Source organism: Zingiber officinale, chromosome 1A (genome assembly GCF_018446385.1).
Source record: "Zingiber officinale cultivar Zhangliang chromosome 1A, Zo_v1.1, whole genome shotgun sequence".
Lineage (NCBI taxonomy): Eukaryota > Viridiplantae > Streptophyta > Magnoliopsida > Zingiberales > Zingiberaceae > Zingiber > Zingiber officinale.
The window spans coordinates 152,639,101-152,660,196 of NC_055987.1; the positions used below are offsets into that span (position 1 = coordinate 152,639,101).

Genomic DNA, 21,096 nt, shown 5'->3' on the forward strand with positions numbered 1-21,096 from the left:
TCTAACCAAATCACCACATCTTCACTAAAAGCAGAAACTTAAGCTCCTTGTTGTAGCTCACTCAGTGGCTGAGCAGGACCGCATGCATGTTTAACAAAACAGTGACAATCACATATGACATCTTCTTGCCCATGACTTGTCAAATGATTGCAAAGAGAATTAAATATTATTAAAATAAAAATCTCTGAAATTTGAGTAAGCTACAGAGTAGAGTCTTGGAGGCTATGTACACACATATAGGGGATATGTAATATTTACATATCTACACTTGCTACCAGGATCAAATCAGTAGGTTTGATGAATAGATCTGAGGTGTGAATAGCAATGATCACTGCTTTTGAAGTAATCCAAGCACACCCAGCAAATGTGCCTTCCACACCTACACTCAACGTGGTTGCAGCCATCAGTCTTCTCAATTGTCCACCCACAGCCCGGGCAGTTGCTTACATTTTCTTTTTCCTTGACCCATTCAGCCAGCGAGAAGTCTGGGTCCTCCTTGTATTCCATGTATACGTCACAGGAAATGAAAGGATGGTACTCGAGATTGCACTTCCTGCATGTCTCAGCAGTGCAAGCCCCACAGACGAAAGGCCCAACCTCATCATCCGGAAGGGCAACACGATACACTCCAGGGCAGTCAGGCGTCGGACAGAAGCGATAAGCACCATCACTGGATATCACAAACGCACTCAAAGATGCTTTGAATAGCTCCTCCAGCTTCTCTGATGATAATAAAGATTTGAGGTCTATCAGCAGGATTAGCTCCTTGCACCCCTGTTTGATGCAGCAAAGCGGGAAACCATCACGTGATCTCATGGTAGTTTCGCATTGATCCAACAAACAAGATCGACAGAAAGTGTGACCACAAGCTTCAAGTTTGTAAGGATCCTCCAGCTCACACAAGCATATGGGGCATGAAGATTCCAATGACCTCTCACTTACCCCATTTTGATCAATAGCTAATGCCAACTCAGTGATCGAGTCCTGAACCCTCTGCTTTTGGTCCTTGGTTCCACGTACAGAGAGGATATGGCGTCGGGTATTGAGAGTTAACACAACCTCAGGCATATTGTCCTTCAGCCCTTGCAGATCAGTTCCAAACCTGTGAACCACCTCTTTCATCAAGTTTGGTGGGAGCTTACGCCCATGAAGATGAATCTCAAGTTGCTGGTTCCCATGGAGATCAAGTAACATACTAACCAACTTATGCTCGGCAGCAGATACTTGCCTTGGTGGACCAAAAACTCTGATGTTTAAGCTACGCCGGTCACACAAAATATGAATTCCCATTTCCCGCTCGAGAGATTTTATGCATGCCATGCCATCACGAGACCAGACAACTTGTAGGACTGCCGGGTTGAGGCTTGGGTGTGAAATTATTTTGCCTCTTATCAGCTGCTCCAGAGGTCTCCTCAAATCTGCAATGGTTTTTGTGGCATTCGCAGATATCTTTATACGATAAGAACCATTATCATTCTTCTCTAGGTTATACGATACACCTGACAAAAAACAACCAGCTAAGAACTTAAAATGATAGGCACATATAATTTACTAAAATGGTCAAAACTTCAGAACAATAGGGTATTTATTCACTTAAATGCACAAAAGTAAACAAACAACTATTTGGCACACTACCTATCCAAGCCATAGAAACAAACAAACAAACAGCCATTTGCTCACCTCGATAGACCTAAAAAAAACTACAAGTTATAATTTAGATGTAAGTGGGTTTCAACCAATGCCAAAATGAGGACCGACTCTGGGCCAAAATGAAACATTTAAATAAAAATCAGGCTAAAACAGCAAGTTACAATTCCAAATTAATAAACATATGCAACTTGTACAACTGGAAACTAGAGAGGTAAAAAAAGCTTCAACCGCTCAATGTTTTATGAGAATCAAATATCTGAAAAGATGGCAAAGGAAGAAAGATTAATCAGTTATTTATTCATTGAAAATATGAAATAGACATATCATCACTTTTTTACAAAAATGAACTGAAATATAAGACAAGCTATTCAAAAATTACAAGGAATATATGCTTAAAAAAATGGTAGGTAAATTGTTATCTTTTGATGATGATGAATTGTTGATTGTTCTCTCTGCCGCTTTCAAGCATGAGAAATCTAGAAGGTTGAAGAGGATATTAAAAGTCACTGACAAAAATTTTCCATGTCCAAGATGCATTAATATTTGAAGTAGCAATAGGTTGTAGTTCTTAAAAAAGATGCAGATAACAACCATATTGAGGTTTGGCATGAGGAAACTATCATCCAATTAAAATCATCATCTTCCTCATAGCCATGTTAGTCTCAACTATATGAGATTGACTTCAGCTATTTGAAAATATCTAGATAATTTACATCACTATCATCCAACTAAGATGAATAGATATTGTGAATGGTTGCAAGAGGCCAATACCAATTAGATCTGCAACTATAATGATGCAGGAGAGCAATATTTGGTAACAGAGGCACATGCACTATCGCCTAGATCATGCAGGAAAGATCTTGTATACAACTCCTGTCTACAAGTCTATAACAGACCTTTTTGCAAGCTCAGTAATTTAGCTTTTGGAAGGTGCAAGTTGAAAAGATGCTGCTACTCTTATTGAACCCTGGTGAGCTAGCATCTCGTTAGAGTCATATAATGTGAAATAAGATATCTCGTAGTTGAGTAACCATTGCATACCATAATTCAGTTTGCATCTATAGAGATTGCATTGTTAGTCCACTGGTCATTAACTTCCCTAGGATTTCTTGATAAGAACATTCTGAGTCAACTATCCTTCCTAGGATTTTCTGTTGATATCATCTGTTTTAATTGAGGGGTGTGTGACCTGGAGGTCACAGGTTCGAGTCTTTGAAACAACCTCTTACAAATTAGGGTAAGACTACATACAATAAACCCTTTGGACCAACATTGGCAAGAGCTTCATGCACTGAGCTACCCTTTTTTATCATCTATTTTAATTGCTCTACAAGCTCACTGAGTTTTTTTTAATAGAAAGATACATTATGGATTTTTAAGTTCATTAAACATCCAAAATTAGAAAAAGCTTCATCTCAACAACATTACAATTATGGAGATTTTTATCACAATCTCATTAACTAATCACACTGCTGTCATGCCCTTTAGATTGCATTACAGAGTAATGAAAACAATGCTCATACAATCACAAAGCAACAAAGCCAAAAAAATGCAGATGCACATGGATATAAAGTGAAAAAAGTATGTCATCAAATAGAAGTACAAATATACCTTTGCGACACCTGAAACTTTCCAGTAGTGAATCCAGATTTTTCCGGATAACAGCATAAATATGTGAAGGGAAACACAAAGAACTACGAAATACATGTTCACATTGAATCTTCTGCCACGAGAGACAACCGGGCAGCACTTTCCCTTCGATGTGTTCCAAAGCTTTAGCAGCCTCAAGATGCAGACTTCCATCAAATGTAATCATAGCTCTTGTGATTGGATCCTGGGGTGCAGGTCTGAAGATTTCGACACGGAAACTATTGTCAGAGAAATGCTTTTTAGGCATAAAAGGAGAAATCTCCTTGATAAGTGCTTCTTCAAAGGTGGAAGTTGGCAGGTCAGTAATTACTTCTTCTCTACAAAGGCGAATGTTGAAGATTTTCCTCTTTGTCAGACTTAGAAAAGCATCATAAAGTTCAGCTTCTGATACATCTTTGGGAATTCCTCTAACAAACACACAGTTTTGGTATTTTTCACTGACCTGAAGATCAATGTATCTGCCTCCAATTGCTAAAGAAAAGCAGTCCTCAATAACATATTCTGCTTCTCCGGGTGCACATGTAACAAGTGCAATTCCCCTACTGGGCTTCCTTGGCCAACAAACCTTTACTCTAACTGCGGAAAAAGGTATGATCTTCTGATCAGCTGTCCTAATCGACAGGGCTTTTAGGAAAGACCCACCAAACTCTAGCATATTTAGCTTGTTAATTGCATATTCAGCCATGTCAGGAGAAAGGAATGTTATCCTTCCCCACTTAGTTCCATCTACTCCATCTTGTCCAGTTCCCACATACTTATGGTAGTTAGCTATTCTACAGCCACTATTCTCAACCATCATTAGAAGTTCCTTATCATCTAGAGCAAGTGAATTTGGATGTAGTATTTCCACTGATAAAAATCGGCTTTCAAGCTCTAGATGCTTAATTTCAGCACCAGAGCCAAAGAGAGCCAAAGAAGAACTATCTGACCGGCCTGGAAATAAACATTTCTCAATGCACTCATTTTTTATGAGTCTTGTTTCATACCCCATGGCATCCTTAACAAAAACAGACACCTCCTCCATATCTTTTTTTGAGGCATATATATAAACCTCATTTTTAACAAAATCAACATCGACGCTGATACGGTTGTCTGAACAAACATTTTGAAGATGTGAAACCACCCTCTGTAAGTTTTGGTTTAGCCTTCCACAAAATCTTCGAAGAATGTTATTGCTAACTCCAGTAATCACATTCATCTGCATCCTACGACTTTCAAGCTGGTACACATCAAAAAGAGGAGGCTGAATCATGAGTAGATCACCAAGGTCCACAGCAGTTACACAAACTAAGTAATCATTAGATAATGACAATATCTCCCCAAATACCACCCAATCGGGCTTTCTCCCATATGCTAGCAAAGAGCTTGATGGATGAAGTTCAATGCACTGACCAGTAATAGCCACTTCATAACCAAGTTGATCACGCCCAGAGAACATTGCAACATTCTCTGAAAGGGAAGAAAGAATGACTTTCTTCAGCAATTTATCATAGGCATTAGGTTTATCAGGATTCCACAGCCAATAACTAGGAATGATAATATGGAGTTCATGTCGGAGACAACTTTCCAATTCTGATATAGCTTCCTTACATCTCCTCATTGACTTTGCATTGATGCTATTTTTCCAACACCAGTTGCTACTTTCTCGTTCAGCCTCCCATGTTCTATAAACTGAGAGAAGAGTGAACAGGTCTCCATCATGATGGCAGAACCGAACCCTAAGACAATCAGCTTTATGCTTGTCCTCTTCAGTTCCAACCCTACAAAATATGCTGCTAGCATTAGCCATTACAGCAGCAAGGACAACACCCTCTTTCCTCAAACCACAGTCAAAGCAATCAAGAATTATTTTTCCCAGTCGTGGTTCAATGCCTAATTTCACCAAATATTGGCCCATCTCTGTAATGTCAAAGACCTCACCTTTTCGTGTGATAGCACCTAAATGTATTAGGTTCTGAATTGCTATTTCAACTGCCCTAGGGCACGGAGCATCAACAAACTCAAAGTCATCAACATTCTTAATACCCAAAGCAAGGATTCGCAAAACAGCAATACCAAGGTGGACTTTCCGGATTTCAGGTTCCTGATGCATTTTCATTGAATGAAAATCAGACTCTGAATAGAGTCTGTAACACTTGCCAGATTCTGTTCGACCTGCTCGGCCAGCTCGTTGATTAGCAGAACTTTGGCTGACTGTACTGACCTTAAGCACATTAGTCCCAGTGCTAGGTTCAAACCTGCTCTCTTTAACCATTCCAGAATCAACAACGTACTTAACACCTTTAATAGTAAGAGATGTCTCAGCAATATTCGTGCAGAAAATAACTTTTCTCTTGCCGGGATAATCCTGAAAAACTTTTCTTTGCTCTTCAACAGAAAGTTTTCCATGCATAGGCATTACCAAAGCAGTAGGATCAGTAAAGGTTTCACAAGCCCATTCTACTTCAATCTGAGAAGTCAAAAATGCTAGGATAGCACCATCTTCTTCTGTCTTGTGAATATAACTTACCATTTTTAAGACATCCAAGACATATGAAGCACATTTTCCAGAAGGGGCCTTTATATTAGTAGAACCATAAGGGCTAGCAGATACATCAGCTACATATTTGATTGCCACAGGAAAATTTCTTCCCATGAGATAATAGGTGCTGCAACCACAAAAATAATCTGAGAATTTGGTTGCATCAGCTGTTGCAGACATTATTATAAGCTGCAATTGTGGCCTCTTAAGCAGCTCCTTTTTAATCAATGCCAGAAGAAGATCAGTGTTCAAATTTCTTTCATGAGCTTCATCTATAATAATGCATGAAATGCCATCCCAACTTGTATCATTCATAAAGTGCTGAAGGAGACAGTGGTCTGTCATAAATATTATGCCTGATTTAAATTCTTGACAGGGTACATAACTGGGATAAGAAAGCACAAAATTGTTAGGATAACACCCATTGGCTTCCTCTCCAACCCTTTGTGCCAATGAGTTTACAGCAATTTTGCGAGGCTGCGTGCACACAACAGCTTTCTGAGCAGCAAATCCTGAATCAGCAAGAAACTGTGCCAATTGAGTACTCTTTCCTGAGCCGGTCTCTCCAATCAAGACTACGACCTGTTAAAAAAGAAAAAAAGAAAATGCACTGACAAAGAAGTCCATGATTCTAAGATACTATATTGCAAAGAGGATCTCGGAAAGCATAGATGTAACAGAAATCCTAGAAGTCGAATAACATAATGCACAATAGCTAAAGTAAAAGTCTAGCACATTCACTGAACAATTATAAAACCAAAAATTGCACTAGTTGTGCAAGATAAGAATAAAATCATCACCCAAGCTAGCAGCTCAAGAATGTTGTACATGCAGAAGACATAGCTAAAGAACTTACTCCATGACAAGGGCCCTATTGGATTGAAGGACAACAATGCCTCCAGTTAAGTTCAATGAGCAAAGAAAAAAACAAGTTTATCTACAAACACACACACTAGCAAAGGTCTAAACAAAAGGCAATTGGTAACTGAAAGAACTCGGATGAATCATCCTCCCAAATTTAAAGTGAATCAGCCAGTGAAATCTTCTCTTACTTTTGCCAATATCTTGATCAACACTCTGTTGGAAACAATTGTTCCACTTGTCAGTTGATCAACATTCTGTTCATGCAATAGCACTAATAATTCCCCTATTCCAGATGCTTACCAAGGCACAATGTTAGGAAACCAAAGGTTGTGAACTTCATGATTATCCTCCCAATGGTGTTTTTTGGTGTCATCTCTCTGCTAGCTACTGATGCATTGTAAATATTCATACAATATATAGTTAATCTACAGCTATCCGACAACATTGGTCTCCCCATCTTAGAGGTGTGGTAATCAATTGTATAGCATCCAGCATCAACAATTTCAGAGGCGGTAGTTTGTCATGGGGCCCATGAAATAATAAAGCCAGAAAGAGGATGCATTCTCCTCAGATCAGTGCTTGGCTCACAGACTCCACCATTAATTAATCTTGTCAACCTTCCTTTTCAAAGATCATAGTCATGTGAGTAAAGCTATTTCATGTAACCACAATAAATCTAGCAAGACAATACATCAATGCCAGACACCTATTTTGCCAGGGTGATGGAGGGGCAACTGTGATGCAAGGAAGCTACATCCATTGACGATCCTCCAGCAGAGTAAGAGGAAACCAAGCGATTTAGGGCTGCTGACCATACACTAGGGACTGGTGCCAAGCGTGTTTGGGATTTATGCTATGGGGGTTCAAAAGGCTGGGAAATGTCGAGGACGGGTACATTTTGAATATCTGCCATGCATACTATGGCTTGACAACTGTCAACGTTGCATGCAGTTACGAACTATTGAACCTACTCAATCGAAGCTCAGGTTTGCATTAACACAGTGTTCAGGATGTTAGGACACAGATTAGGTACGCCCATACACGATTGTACACCTTTTTTGGATCACAATTTATTTACCTTATCCAAAAAAAACTAGCATGGCCTGCTCCACTTATTATAGTAGCATATAGGTTAAATTAAAAGTGCATAAGCTGTATGTTTAGAGGATCCTTGACATATCTTCCAAATTACTCCAGCAGCCTAAATTAGGAAGCGCAACTAACTAGATGGCATTTGCAAGCAAGGTTTTAATGTATCCTCCCATACCAGAGTAGAACAATACAATATTGATACCATGCCAAAATCCAAAATACTTGCTAACATGGGCAGATCTTGGGTTCAAAGGGCAATTTCACCCACTGGACTGGACTCAAAGAAATTATTAAAGATAATGTGTATTTATACATTGAACTCAAAAAATAACTATTGGCCACATAATAATGTTTAATATATCTCTTAGCACTGGTCCAACTTTAATATTTGAAAGCATAATCTAATTTTATTTTAGCAATTAATATCACTACCCATCTCACATCTCTTTGACAAATATTTTTTTTTCTTTTTTAATATTTTTTATAGTTTATTCTTTATAATCATTTACCTTCATTATACAAGTATAATGCATTTCAAAGTATTCAATTAATAGCAACGCCTTAAGATTTATTAAGATTTATATTCCGTTTAATGGTTATGTCAATCAATTTTGCCCACATTGGATCTTAGATCCTCATCAATCCGAGATAATTTTAATATAGTTTTACTCTGTTAATCTCCTTCTACATAGTTTGTATAGTTCCAAAAAATTTGCATAGCAATTTGCTAGAAGATTAAATTACAATTTTGAGCAAACAAGTTTAAACAATATAATAAACATCTGACCTAATAAGAAATACACACACACACACGCACAAATATACATATATCAAGGTTTTAAGCGATAGGTGGTTAGCCCACTCCATAGCACCTATGTGGTAGGTGGGGGCTGAATTAAAAAAAAACCCTTTTTTTAAATGAACCAGTCTAGTTCGCCTAGGCCATTTAGGCAGGCAACATTTTGGAATATATATATATAACATTAAAATGAATTAATAATAAATTGTAATAATTTGTAACTATTAATTTGTTTATGCTCGTTTGATTGATGTAGGCTGATAAGTTATGAAAATCGACTTTATTGCTCTATTTATTTATTTTAAAAAAAATGATATGCCTTACACATATTTTTTAATAACTCATAATTAATATGTAATATTAATTCTGTTTAATTAGATACACTTACAAGTTATACAATTTAATCAATAAACTAACTAATAAACCTGCTTAATACCCTCATTGTAACCTATAGCAACCTCAATAATTTACTTAACTGATGATCTGTTTGATTATTTCTAAGTTATGAAAACTAGATTATATACTTCTTTATTTATAACCCTAAGTTATAGCTACCAGTGCCCACCCACACCCCACATATCTCCTCCCATCTTTTGTTGAAGTTGAAGTATTTTGCGACCTGTCCATGACCACCCCTTCCACAGCTCAACTGCCCTCTCTTTCACCCTTGCTCACATTTCTTCCTTCCCTTGAAAAATTGTTGCTTTCCCTTCTCCACATTCAAAGCTTCTTCTCCATCTTTTCAGAATCAAATTCTCTATCTTGACCTTGTCATGCAAGATAGTGTCAACACCTCTCGGTGCCTCCATTTCAAGCTAGTATTGTCCTTCTTTTGGAAGGAGGCAAAAATGACTTCTTTTGGAAGGAGGCAAAAATGGCCAGATTCCTGTCTATGAAAGACCGTCAACATAAATCCTTCCATTGGATCGCTCCAAATAATCAAAGGAATGGACCTCAATTTGCATCTGCTTCTACAGATTTGAATCTGCTTGCTCCAAAAAAAAGCACAGCCTTAAATTTGATGGAACTAACAACTAATAGGCTTCTTAGTGGTTAGATTTGAGATATATGTTAAACACTCAACCATTTTAATTTATTTGTTTTAGTAGCTGAGGAACTTAACCGACCCCACCTAGTCGGATAAAACTTGGTTGTTATTGTATAGTAGCTGAGGAACTTGTGCAAAATACAGATATAGGGACATGGCAACAAAACTGACGTAAAAAGGAAATATACTTTTAACTAAATTGGGAAAGACGGGAAGTAATAAAGGCAATAAGATAATATGCCATTTCATTTTCCATTCCAACCTTATTAATTGTGTAAATGGAGATTACAACATTGATCACATAGACCAACAGCCATCAATAAGTGGGAACATAGCAATCTTGTTGTCGATGTAAGTAACCCAGGGCATTGAGAAGCTCTCAATCAATAAAAATAATACCAACATCTGATTGTACACTATCAGATGATACTATTGGTGACTCTAAATTAAGGGGGTAAACAATGGTAGGTCAGATAAAAAAAAAATTGCCAAAGTGAACTACAAGAAGGAACAAAGCAGAGATTAAGGAAGCAAGATTGCAGCTGAGATGGAAACAAACTTCAGATAACGGATCAAAAGCCTTATCTAGATAGTGTCAAGAGTAAGGTTAAGTTAAGTTAGAAAGTATAAAAGAATGCTTAGTAAGAAATAAAAAATAATGATTCATATTGTCCATTAAAATTGAACATGCAACAAATGAAGATACACAACGAGTAGTTAGATACAATTACATCATTGTTATTCTCCTTTCGTTATTACTTTTTCATTTGCAATTTAATAAACGAGCATTCTACAATCTAAATGGGGATTGCTAATGGATCAAATTTCCTCTAAAAAATCATATAGCTGCTATTAATTGCTCCATAACCATCACTGTGGTTCAATTCAAACAGATAGTCTTAAAACAACGAAAAAATAATAACAAAAAAATGACATGCTAAAAGAATTACCTGATTGGAAAAAATATGGGAAAGAATTTCCCTTCTGCATCCATAGATAGGTAACCCATCCTCTAACCGTCGGCACTCCCTCATCATCAGTCCATGAATTTGGTTCCAATCTAACTTATCTCCAAGACAAAAAATTTCCTCTTGTCCATCCCGACAGTTAGTCTCTTCATGCAAATCAGGGTGAATGTGGTCTAGTTGCTCCCCAAGTTTAGCAAGAAGACAGCCCATGGCAGCCCGGAACTCCCGTAGCTGATCCCTCAGCTGCTTTCTCTCGCTCAGGAGCCTATTCTTCTCCTCCCTCAGTTCATTAAACACCCGAGGCTTAGTAGGCTTTTTCCGCAGCACTGGACCATTATCCAACTTCATTGAGAGCTCCTCGATCTTCTGCTCAGAAAATCGCACCCTTCTATGACAAAGAAGTTCTCTAATGTGACTGCAAAATAGAGCCTTCAATAGAACCTCCTCTTCGGATTTATCATAGGACGGAGCGTTGAAATCGACTTCAATGAGAGGGGTGAGGAGGTGGGCGCCATCGAGGCGTTGGCTCCATAAGAAGAGAGTGGCGTCAAGGGCGTCGGCGTAGATGTCGTAGAAGAGACGCCCGGCGACAAGGCCTGAGGAGCAGATGCGGTAAAAGGCTGAGCGGGAGGGAATGGAGGAGATGAGCTCTTCGATGTCGGAGAAAGACATGGCCTTGCGTACACCGGGAGTCGAGTAATAGAGAACGACAGCGAAGGGTGGGCGAGGCCTATTCGGTTTGTACGGCGGCCGACGTACCGGCCACGGCGGAGGGCCCTCCATTCGATGACCAAGGAAATCGGCCCGGCTCATCTATCGTACCTCAAAGGAGTCGACGTCGGCAGTCGGCAGTCGGTGCCGGTGAACCCTAGAGAGAGGGAGAGGAGCAAAGTAGGGTTTTTAACCATGGTTTTCTTCGTCGGACTTTATTACACGAGATATATATACTTGGGCTTAACAAGTCGTCGAAATGCCCCCCACAAAATAACCACTTTCCCCTATATTGATCGCGTGATGCGAAGGACCAAATTTTGGTTAAATCGAAATGGATTTTGAACAAATTTCAATTGCGAAAAAGGAGGAGGGAAAAAGGCATGATAGTTGAAAATCTATTCAAAATCTTTTGAGTAAATTCCATATTCTTAATTATATTTTCCAAAAGAATAAGAATCATTTAAATTCCATAAACAATAATTAATTAAATATACAATCACAATGAAAAATATCTTGATATATAAATTTTATCCCCTGATTATCTCAAACACCATCCAGCAATAGCAGATTTAACGTGGACTTCGCACCAGGTTTTTATTGTCCTTGCATTGTATCGGATTTGCTTTTTCTGTTCCTTGCATTGTACCGGATTTGGAGAAGGACCCCACTGGGAGTTGGTGGTCAGCCAAGTACGTGCCTGTTCCTCCAGTGGCAGGATCAGTTCAAAGGCATGTCCTATGGTGTTTTTTTATTTAAACCCGTCTTAAAAACCTGGCATCATTGTTGTCAGATTTTTTTTTTTTTTTTTTTTTGTCAACTTTTGATTGGGTTTGATTTAATATTTTTTCAGCTTTTAAGATGATTTAATTAATTTTTCATTTTTTATTTGTTTTGGCCGAACGTTAATTAACGTTGTTTTGTTTCGAACGTTAATGTTTTTATCATTTTTTTTTCAACGGTACTTTCTGACGTTTCAAACTATTATTTTTTGTCTATCAATCTTTCTAATAATTTTTCTCTTAACCGTAGTCAATTTTAAATTATAGATATATCTATTGCTTCTTTTAAAATTTTCTTATTTCTTCTTATTTCATCCTACCCAAAAGTCATTTCATTATTTTATTTTTTTTAATCCATTTCATCCTTTATATTTTTGAAATGGATCTCAATTACATGGAGATTTTAATTTTTTTTTTAATTTTAAAAATACAACTTTATAAAATTCACGTATCAATATTCTTAATTTCTCATTTCTACATACTATCCTCAAAATTTTCTAAATATTCCATATATTTCATAATTTCTATCAAATTTTTAAAATTCTCAAAATTTATCGACTTTTCTGAAAAATGTCCAACCTTCATTTTATATATATCCTCTTGAATATTGACAATCTATAATAAATTAATTTTTAATATTATTTTTTAACAAATTAAGTGATATAAGAATTATTCATTAACAAATAATTGAGGTTCTTTTTTTAAAAGATATGTCAATTATTAACTGGGGCAAAAAAAAATTATAGGGAGGGATATTTTATAAGGGAGAGAAAAGTCAATTGTTTACTTTTTGATATGATAATAATGTGGCACCTTAAAAATGACAAAACTTCAATGTAAAGTTTTTACATTGGAAATGCACTAGTTATTTTCAATTTGTGTTATTAATAAAATAATTTATTTTGGAAGCTTTTGCAATTACATTTTTTTCAATTTGAAATTTAACTTTCTAAAAAGTTAGACTTTTTTGAAAGAAGTTTTATCTTCGTCTCCACCGTCCATTAAACTTTGCCCTTATTCATATGGACATCGGAATTAAGTTGCGACTTTATTATTTTCAACACAATAATATAACAGTTTAATATTCTCCCTTATTTGATGATTGTTACCTGTCTCTTAATTAAGTTGACAAAGAAATCTCCAATATAATTAGATAAATGCAACGTTTCTTATTCTGGATACAATCATAAAAATCAGAGAAAAGATGATTCAATTTGCAACGATAGTTATGTGAAATTATTTTAATTAAGATGATAATAAAACTTCTTCGACGTTTTAAATTTTCAATATTAGAAGAGATAAAAATATAGTGACGTTTTAGGTATAATAATAAAACAAATAAATCCCCAGTATAGTCTGTTATTAGAGTTTCTTAATTGTTATATTTTTAATCATTACATTAATTATTATTATTATCTATTATTTTAGAAGTAACTTTACAAAGTCACAAAAGAATTTAAGTCCACATCTATCATTATTTTTCTCAAAAAAAAAAATAAAAAATAAAAACAAATGCAATCGACTAATTCAATCAAAATGTTCATGCAATCCGTGTCTTCTTTACCACCAGATCCACTCAGCAAGAACTATCTAAGTGTGACCATAAAGCTGCCAAGGAATTCAGCCAAAATATTTATCTATCGAACGGATGGGAATGAGAGTTCTGCTTTTTGGTCTCTGGCAATTCAAAGTACTTCAGCTTCATGGATTCCTCATTTGGAGGTCCTGACCATGAACTTGCAATGCACGAACCTGGTGCTTCTTTCATGTGCTAATGAGGGGACGGTTAGCTGAGATCCATGAGCTTCAATTGTAAAAGAATCCAAAGCATAATTGATTCGAAGCGTCTCCAATTGCTATGCTACAATTCTAGTTCTCGCCAAGAACAAACCAACAGCTAATGCACTTCCAAAGAAAGCGTGCAATCGTACACAATAGTATTTTGCCATGAAAATCTTGATTTTATCCTGCATTTAAAATGAATTGTTGTAACAAAAGGAATTGAAGAAGAATCCGCAATGGTGTTGCATGCTAGGGACTGATGCTTACATTGTGGTTTTTCTCAACAAAGTCAATAACTAGCTTTCCCATCGGGATGGTCAGAACTGCGAGGAGCTAAAAGAACACACAAAGTAAGGACGAATTAGACATTTAAAAAATAAAAAACAAAATTCAACAATGGAATACTTACGAGGCAGGTTAATGGAAGAACATTGCATAAACTGAAAGCCATCAAAAGAATATAAAGTGAAATGACACCATATTTCACTACTTGGGAGCCGGCTCTCGTACCAATTCTAACCTATTGTGCATTTATTCGCAGAAAAAGCCTCACTAAAATATCACCAAGAATTTAGTACTTAAGTGGCTTATAAACATGGAGAGATATTTAGAAGAGAACATACCAATGGGGACATCTTACCCACAGTAAGATCTTCATCAATCTGGAAGCATTTGGAGACTTAGTTTTTACACTATCTAAGCAAAAGGCTAATGGAAAGGAGGTACAAATAAGGATCACAAACCTGGTGAAAATGACTGCAAAAAAGAATCAGTGTGGTAGTTAAACCAACAAGGAAAGATGACGCTAATACCATACTTGTTAGAGGAAGAGAGTTTATCCCACTGAAAAAAATAATATAATCTGGTTCAACTCAAATTGTCTATATAACAAATAAAACATGCAACAGCAAGCTAATGATAGAATGAATTACTTAGATAGGTTTTTACTGCTGCTAGAGAAGTAGAACGAGGTTGTGGCAAATGGACCAAATGCGGCAAAGCATAATGGCTCTCCCAGTCCAAGGTAACTCAGTCGAAAAGGGGGGCACTACAACAAGAAGAGATTAATACTACAATCATACTAGTCTGTTATATTATAATGCCTGAAAAAGTAAACTACAGGTAGCTTCACTTTGTAAAGACTTAAACCTAGAATAATGTTCCATATTAATATCCCGAATACCTGATAAACATACCCACAAAGGATTGCAAATGTCACTAACAGAATGAAGTGGAAATTTCCTGCGTCTGCACACGCCCAGAAAAGACCCATAAAGCTGAGAACAAGTGATGTAATTGCGGCAAACTGGGTCACTCCACGACTATTTCACATACGTATAACAGCAAGATTGTTATTTCATTTTTGTATAGATAATGAAGTGTGGAATAACTGTGAGAGTACCTGCCAAGTATGTTGACAACAGATTCTTTTTTGTTTCTATCCGCCCCGGTATCAAAATCATAAACATCATTGCTGCATGCAAAATGAAACAAAACATTAGTCTCCAATACAACAAGAAAAGGAAGACAGTTGGTTTTATATTGTTGTTAGAGATTGGTACGTAGTATTTGAACCCCAAAATTCCTGCTCCAATATCATGTTTGATTGGCTATCCACTAAACCAAAAGCTCAAGATATCAGAAAAGGAATCAATTTTATATTTATATATTGGACAACCACAATTGTTTATGTACTAATGAGCGTTAAGCATCCTATTTCTAACAGAATAAGGCATACTGCAACTACCTCAAATTGAGCCACGTGATGACAAGAACTGATGCAGACAGAAGTATAAGATAACGCTTTGCAAAAAATAGGCCTGTTTGATGGTAAGCTGCAGCAGTACCTACCTGGTGAGTCAGTGACAAGAAATCACTAGAATCAGAGGATACAAGCAAAACATGTAAATGATTGCGAATTTGTGATACTGAAAAAATAATTAAATAAGATAGCACAGCACAACTAATATGCCCTAACTACTACATCTTTTCTTCTGTTTTTTTTTTACATTTTTGCTACAAAAGGAAATAACTACATCTCTAACCTTAGCATATTTCTGCCGATGCACGAAGCTCCCGCCATGCGGGGTCCCGGGAAAGGATCCATTGTACACAACCTTACATTGCTTTTTGCAAGAGGTTGTTTCTAAGATTCAAACCCATGACCTTTATGTCACAAAGCAATAACTTTACCGTTGCGCCAAGACTCCCTTCTATCACATCTCGAAAAAGAGAATTTTTAATCTTAAATACCCAAAAACCTCTCCCTTAGGTGCCTTGGCATTATGGGTTCTATTGGACTCTCTCTTAGGCTTCAACATGATATTAGAGTCGTATACTGATATAAGGTCATAAACAAAGCATAATGTTATCACGTAGATACATGCATGTTAATTTTTTCATTGATAGTCTTCACATCATTTCTAGTTGTAGGTATTATAGACTTACAAGACATCATCCTAGCAGGTGAAAATGAATAACCCACGTGGTGATCTTTCACATAGTTTATGATCACGTAAAGTTGATATGGATAGTTATATTTAAAAGTATCCCTTTACCTACTTCTAGTAGCACATATGTTTTTATGGTGAGAATGGCTTGGAAATTTTTCTAATTGAATTTGTATAGCTATCAAAATGAAGTTTTCCACTCTAGATATTGTATATACAAATTGGGTGTCATTATGAAAAATATATATATACATTTTAGCCAAAATTACATAATTTTAATTTTCTATTTTTCACTTTCAACACATTTTTCAAAAAAAATATCTTTTTCAAGTCGAGAACAAAAAGTAATTTTTTTTAAAAAAAAATCACTCCAAATGCAGCCTAAAACTCCACTCTTTAATCCCATATCCGTAAAACAAGTTTAATCCCTACATATGAAACGTTTATGCCTATGAGCGCAATGTGTAGCTTATGAGTCATCCAGGTGGCCCAGGAGGTGCATCATGCTGCCTTGTTGGCGCACTTTAAATATTCATGTGCAAACATGATCTAGGTGAAGCAATGTCTCAATTGCCTAATCCAAAATGGTTAATCTGATCCAAGAGCTCCAATTGTACCCCAACAGATACAGTCCAATCCTCATAGCCAATTGAATGGGCATGGATTAGTCAGTAAACTGCTCATAGGATAAGTTGTGCAAATCATTTGGAATTCAACTGAATTCGACAGCTTCTCTTATGCAACATATCATTATCTCGCTCTTCAAATAAAATTTGATAATCAAATTTATGCATTTTCAGCTGTGGAAGTCAAATTCTTGTTTCTAGTTAAGGTGGATCATGGATCCACTTCGACGGTGAAAGCATAAGAGCAAGGATCTCATTGGATCCCAGAGGATAATTGTTGGACTTGGGTAGGAAAGCAACTACTCATTTATTGCAGTTGCTATAGTTTCCTTTTTTTGGTAGATGCAATTGCCACATCTTAACGAAACAAATCTAAATCCACCAACCAATAACTTTTTTTTTTTCCAACAAGGCTAAAAACACATGGTTAAATAGTTTTGATCCCTAATACAATATATTCTAAGCTAAAGCGATGCCATATATAAATTAATTTACAAAGGGTACTACTCTCCGTGAATTCATATAGCCATAGATAATCATACCACATGAGTTTCAACATGTCACTCGCATAGAGAAGAGAACATCAAACTACAAATATATAGTTCGTTTGTCTGAGCGCCAGCATAGAAAATCAGATCAATCTTTTATTCGAAGAAAAAAAAGGGATGGTAGATATCCCAAGACTTCATTTCTTCTGTGTTTATTTGGGTTGAAAAGAAACATCAATCTTTTATTTTTAAACTATTTCATTTCTCACTTGTTTCCTTTTCTCCTAGTAACGAAACTGTCAAATAACAAAACCCTCTCAAAGTCGAGCATGCTGCCATGCTTGATTTTGAACCCATTGCCCATTAACATAAATAAATAAATAAGTCAATCATTCAAAAAGAAATAGTTACTATAATCGCTAACCTAAATCGAGGAAGCGACAAGCAGCTCACCGTGAGAGGTACAAGGGCGACGGAATAGATGGGTAGCTTAGCGGCCCGCCAGAGCAGCGTTGCCCTCGAGACGCCATCTCCATCGCCTCCAGAGAATGCTTCTGTAGAACACCTAGGGTTCAGAGGGCGGAGCGTCCTCCTCGCTGAAACAGCCCTTCTGCTCCCCCTTGGGGATGGGGCAGCGGTGGGTCTCCGGAAGACGAGCGGAGTAAGAGTAGCCGTGTGGAGGGAGGGAGAAGAGATGAAGTGGGAGAGAGGAGGAAGGGCGGTTACTGGCGTAAGAGCGGCAGGAGCCATCTTTCACTAGTGCATCCTTGCTGCAAGGCGAGGCGAGCGACCAGGAAAGCTACGAGACCGGTAGAGGCGATGAGTATTTGCCAATTCAACGGTCCCCTGAATCACCACGGCGGAGATAAGGCTTTGTGGGGCCACGTCGAATGGGATTCTTTAGCGAGGTGCAATAACAATTTTTAAGACACGCAACATGATTATTATTATATTAATTTGAAAATTCTTAAAATATATTTTTATATGAAAATAGTAAATTTAAATCGCTACAACGTCAGAAGCTAAGTCACGAACAAAAAAAAAACTACTAACGGAGCTAAGAATGAATTGAACGCCCCAAACAATATATTATACTTGAATCATCCAACACTCAATCTCTGTTCATCAGTAATCCCTTTCCTCCCATCATCGACCAACACGAGATGAGAGCACGAATTCTTCCTTTCTTCCTCAATCAACCATCATCCTTATCTTCTCGTTCATCTCCCTCTATATATATACACGATACAAGTTATCCTCTCCCTCAATTCTCATGGCTCCCTCCACCCTTCTTCTCATTTTCCTCCTCCTCTTAGATTTCCTATACCCATCCGAATGTGCTGCATCGAGAAAGCTCACCGCCGTCTACCATCCACCTGCCACCGTCCTCACTTTCCACAATGGGACCCTCCTCGATGGTCCGATCCCCGTCTCCATCCTTTGGTATGGTCACTTTTCTTCCTCCCAACGTGCCATCGTCGCTGACTTCCTCCTCTCCATCACTCCCCCGCACCGCCCCACCACCTTCCCCGTCGCAGCCCACACTATCTCCCGCTGGTGGCGCACCGTCGACCTTTACCTCCAGAAGGCCGGGAGACGACGAGCTCGCGTCCTCCTCGCCAATCAGGTCCTCGACGAAGCCTGCTCCCTCGGCCGACGGCTAAGCCGACGCCAACTCACCGACCTTGCCCGTGGCCTGGGCGTCATGCCGGGCGGCGTCACTCTCGTGCTCACGGCGACGGACGTGGCGGTCGATGGATTTTGCTCCTCCGCGTGCGGCCTGCACGGTTCAATTGGCCAGGAGCCGAACCGAGCCGCCTACATATGGGTTGGGGATTCCGCAACCCAGTGTCCGGGTCAATGTGCCTGGCCGTTCCACGAGCCTATTTACGGCCCTACCGGCCCGGTCCTCCGTGCACCCAATCTAGACGTTGGGCTGGACGGCATGGTTATCAACTTGGCTACCCTGCTCGTTGGCGCCGTCACCAACCCATACGGCGGTGGCTACTTCGAGGGCCAGCCCACAATGCCGATCGAGGTCGGGGCCGCCTGTGCAGGTGTGTATGGCCAGGGAGCGTACCCTGGTTATGCCGGGAAATTGAGAATGGATATGAAGACGAGAGGGAGTTATAATGTGGAAGGAGAGAAGGGAAGGAAGTATTTGGTGCCGGCTTTGCTGAACCCTATTAGTCATGCTTGCTCGGTCACCGCTTGATGCTTGATGCTTGATTTTGTGTTCAGTTGCGCCAAACTTCTTTGTATATAATATAAAGAACATCACGAATGTTAATGCTCCATGATCCTATCCGAAAATAGGAGGGTGAAAAGTTAATGTGACTGTTGTATTGATTGGATATAGACCACGTCTTGTTCTACAAATTAAGGAACGTCAGTGCCGAGCTAGGGAAGGGGATTCCGACGTTAATCCTCCGACGCTTAAGTCAGTCATCGGAACTGTAGATGAAAGCGGAGCAATACTAACACAAGCGCAAACAATAATAACGCATACATCCGCTAATGTTTGGACTCCCCTTTATATAGAGCTCTGGTGGACAATATGCACACTCCTCGAGATGTGGACACGTTCTCTAATGTGTCCTATGAAAGGACCTGTCAGGAAAGTGCTTTTGACACCATATCTTAACAGGGCCTGCATATCCCTGACAAGACAATAGAAATTTTCGCCGTATGATCCGCTTGTTGACTATGCCTCGTGTCAGTGACACTATCTCCCAAAAGGATATATAGAGATATAACAATGATCCCGCTGCTTGGCTGAGCGGGGTAGCCGCTCGACCAGGACTCATTTGCTTTGTCGACCTTAGCTGCTCTTCCTTGCGATGACTGAGCGTAGTAGCTTGTCCCTCCCGATCGAACAAGCTCTTCGATCTCCTCAGTGTCCTACCTCTCCGCACTAAGTGTCTGATTGTCTTACCGTATTATCCCGAGCTGGACGGTTGGCCTGCTCGGATACTAATTAACTTGATCGACCGTTGTAGTTTCTTGTCGATCGGGCACTGATTGCCCTGACTGGCCGTTGTAGTTGACCTTCACTTGGACACTGTAGGCGAACCTTTTAATACCCCGATATTGACCATCTTAACTTTAACCTTTACCTTGACATTTGATCCACACCGGACGACTCCCATTATTGTCGCATCATTCTACAGACCTTCTTTTGCAAACCGGTTGATCCGGCGGTAAGAACAGGGGACCCCCGTTCTGGGGAGTCAAGGTCACGTGGAAGTCAAAGGGCCAGGTGGCCGACCAGAGAAGGGTGAGTCGATCGCCCCGCCGGCCGATCGGTGTCTAACTGATGGCAAAAGGCGCCCCGGCAGGAAGCTGGGCCCCGGCGCTCATGGAACAGGATCGTAGGGCCGAGCGGAGGGCACGCTCGGCCGAAGACATGAGGTAGCATACTGCTAACAGTCTACACAAAACACATTACCGAGAATCTCCCAAGTAGACCACTATATGTGTCCGACCGGACGTAAGGCAGAGGCTGGCCGGCCGGACGCTCGACCGGGAGCAAGGGGAAAAGGACAAGGGACATCTTTTTCCGACAGCGAGCATGTTCTACGTTTAGGCCATCCTCCAAATCTTACGACAGGGGGTTCCGCTGTCCCATTGAAGATGTGCTTTGACTGTAGCAGTATGGGGTTAGG

General features: G+C 38.9%; 3 protein-coding genes across 5 annotated transcripts; 1 reads left to right on the plus strand and 2 right to left on the minus strand.

Moving 5' to 3' along the window:
- Positions 1-144: 144 nt before the first annotated feature.
- LOC122038016 (ATP-dependent RNA helicase DEAH12, chloroplastic-like) lies at positions 145-11,571 on the minus strand. Its single transcript, XM_042597554.1, has 3 exons — positions 10,575-11,571; positions 3,262-6,403; positions 145-1,499 (listed from the first exon to the last, which is right to left on the minus strand). The coding sequence occupies exons 1-3, from the start codon at positions 11,403-11,405 to the stop codon at positions 286-288; spliced, it is 5,187 nt and encodes a 1,728-aa protein (XP_042453488.1). The 5' UTR covers positions 11,406-11,571; the 3' UTR covers positions 145-285.
- Positions 11,572-13,581: 2,010 nt separating this feature from the next.
- Positions 13,582-18,306, minus strand: LOC122038017 (2-carboxy-1,4-naphthoquinone phytyltransferase, chloroplastic-like). Of its 3 annotated transcripts, none has more exons than XM_042597557.1 (10): positions 17,885-18,306; positions 15,615-15,718; positions 15,270-15,341; positions 15,064-15,115; positions 14,800-14,915; positions 14,611-14,710; positions 14,491-14,529; positions 14,277-14,387; positions 14,135-14,200; positions 13,582-14,052 (listed from the first exon to the last, which is right to left on the minus strand). In XM_042597557.1, exons 1-10 carry the CDS (start codon positions 18,179-18,181, stop codon positions 13,942-13,944), a joined length of 1,068 nt encoding a protein of 355 aa, XP_042453491.1. In that variant the 5' UTR covers positions 18,182-18,306; the 3' UTR covers positions 13,582-13,941. The 3 variants fall into 3 exon arrangements, with proteins under 3 accessions (XP_042453491.1, XP_042453490.1, XP_042453489.1); XM_042597556.1 differs by having other exon boundaries at positions 15,051-15,144; positions 17,885-18,305; XM_042597555.1 differs by having other exon boundaries at positions 15,051-15,189; positions 17,885-18,304.
- A 235-nt stretch (positions 18,307-18,541) lies between these two features.
- On the plus strand, positions 18,542-20,106 carry LOC122011306 (protein PHOSPHATE-INDUCED 1 homolog). Its single transcript, XM_042567695.1, has one exon. It carries the CDS (start codon positions 18,705-18,707, stop codon positions 19,644-19,646), a length of 942 nt encoding a protein of 313 aa, XP_042423629.1. The 5' UTR covers positions 18,542-18,704; the 3' UTR covers positions 19,647-20,106.
- Positions 20,107-21,096: the final 990 nt, after the last annotated feature.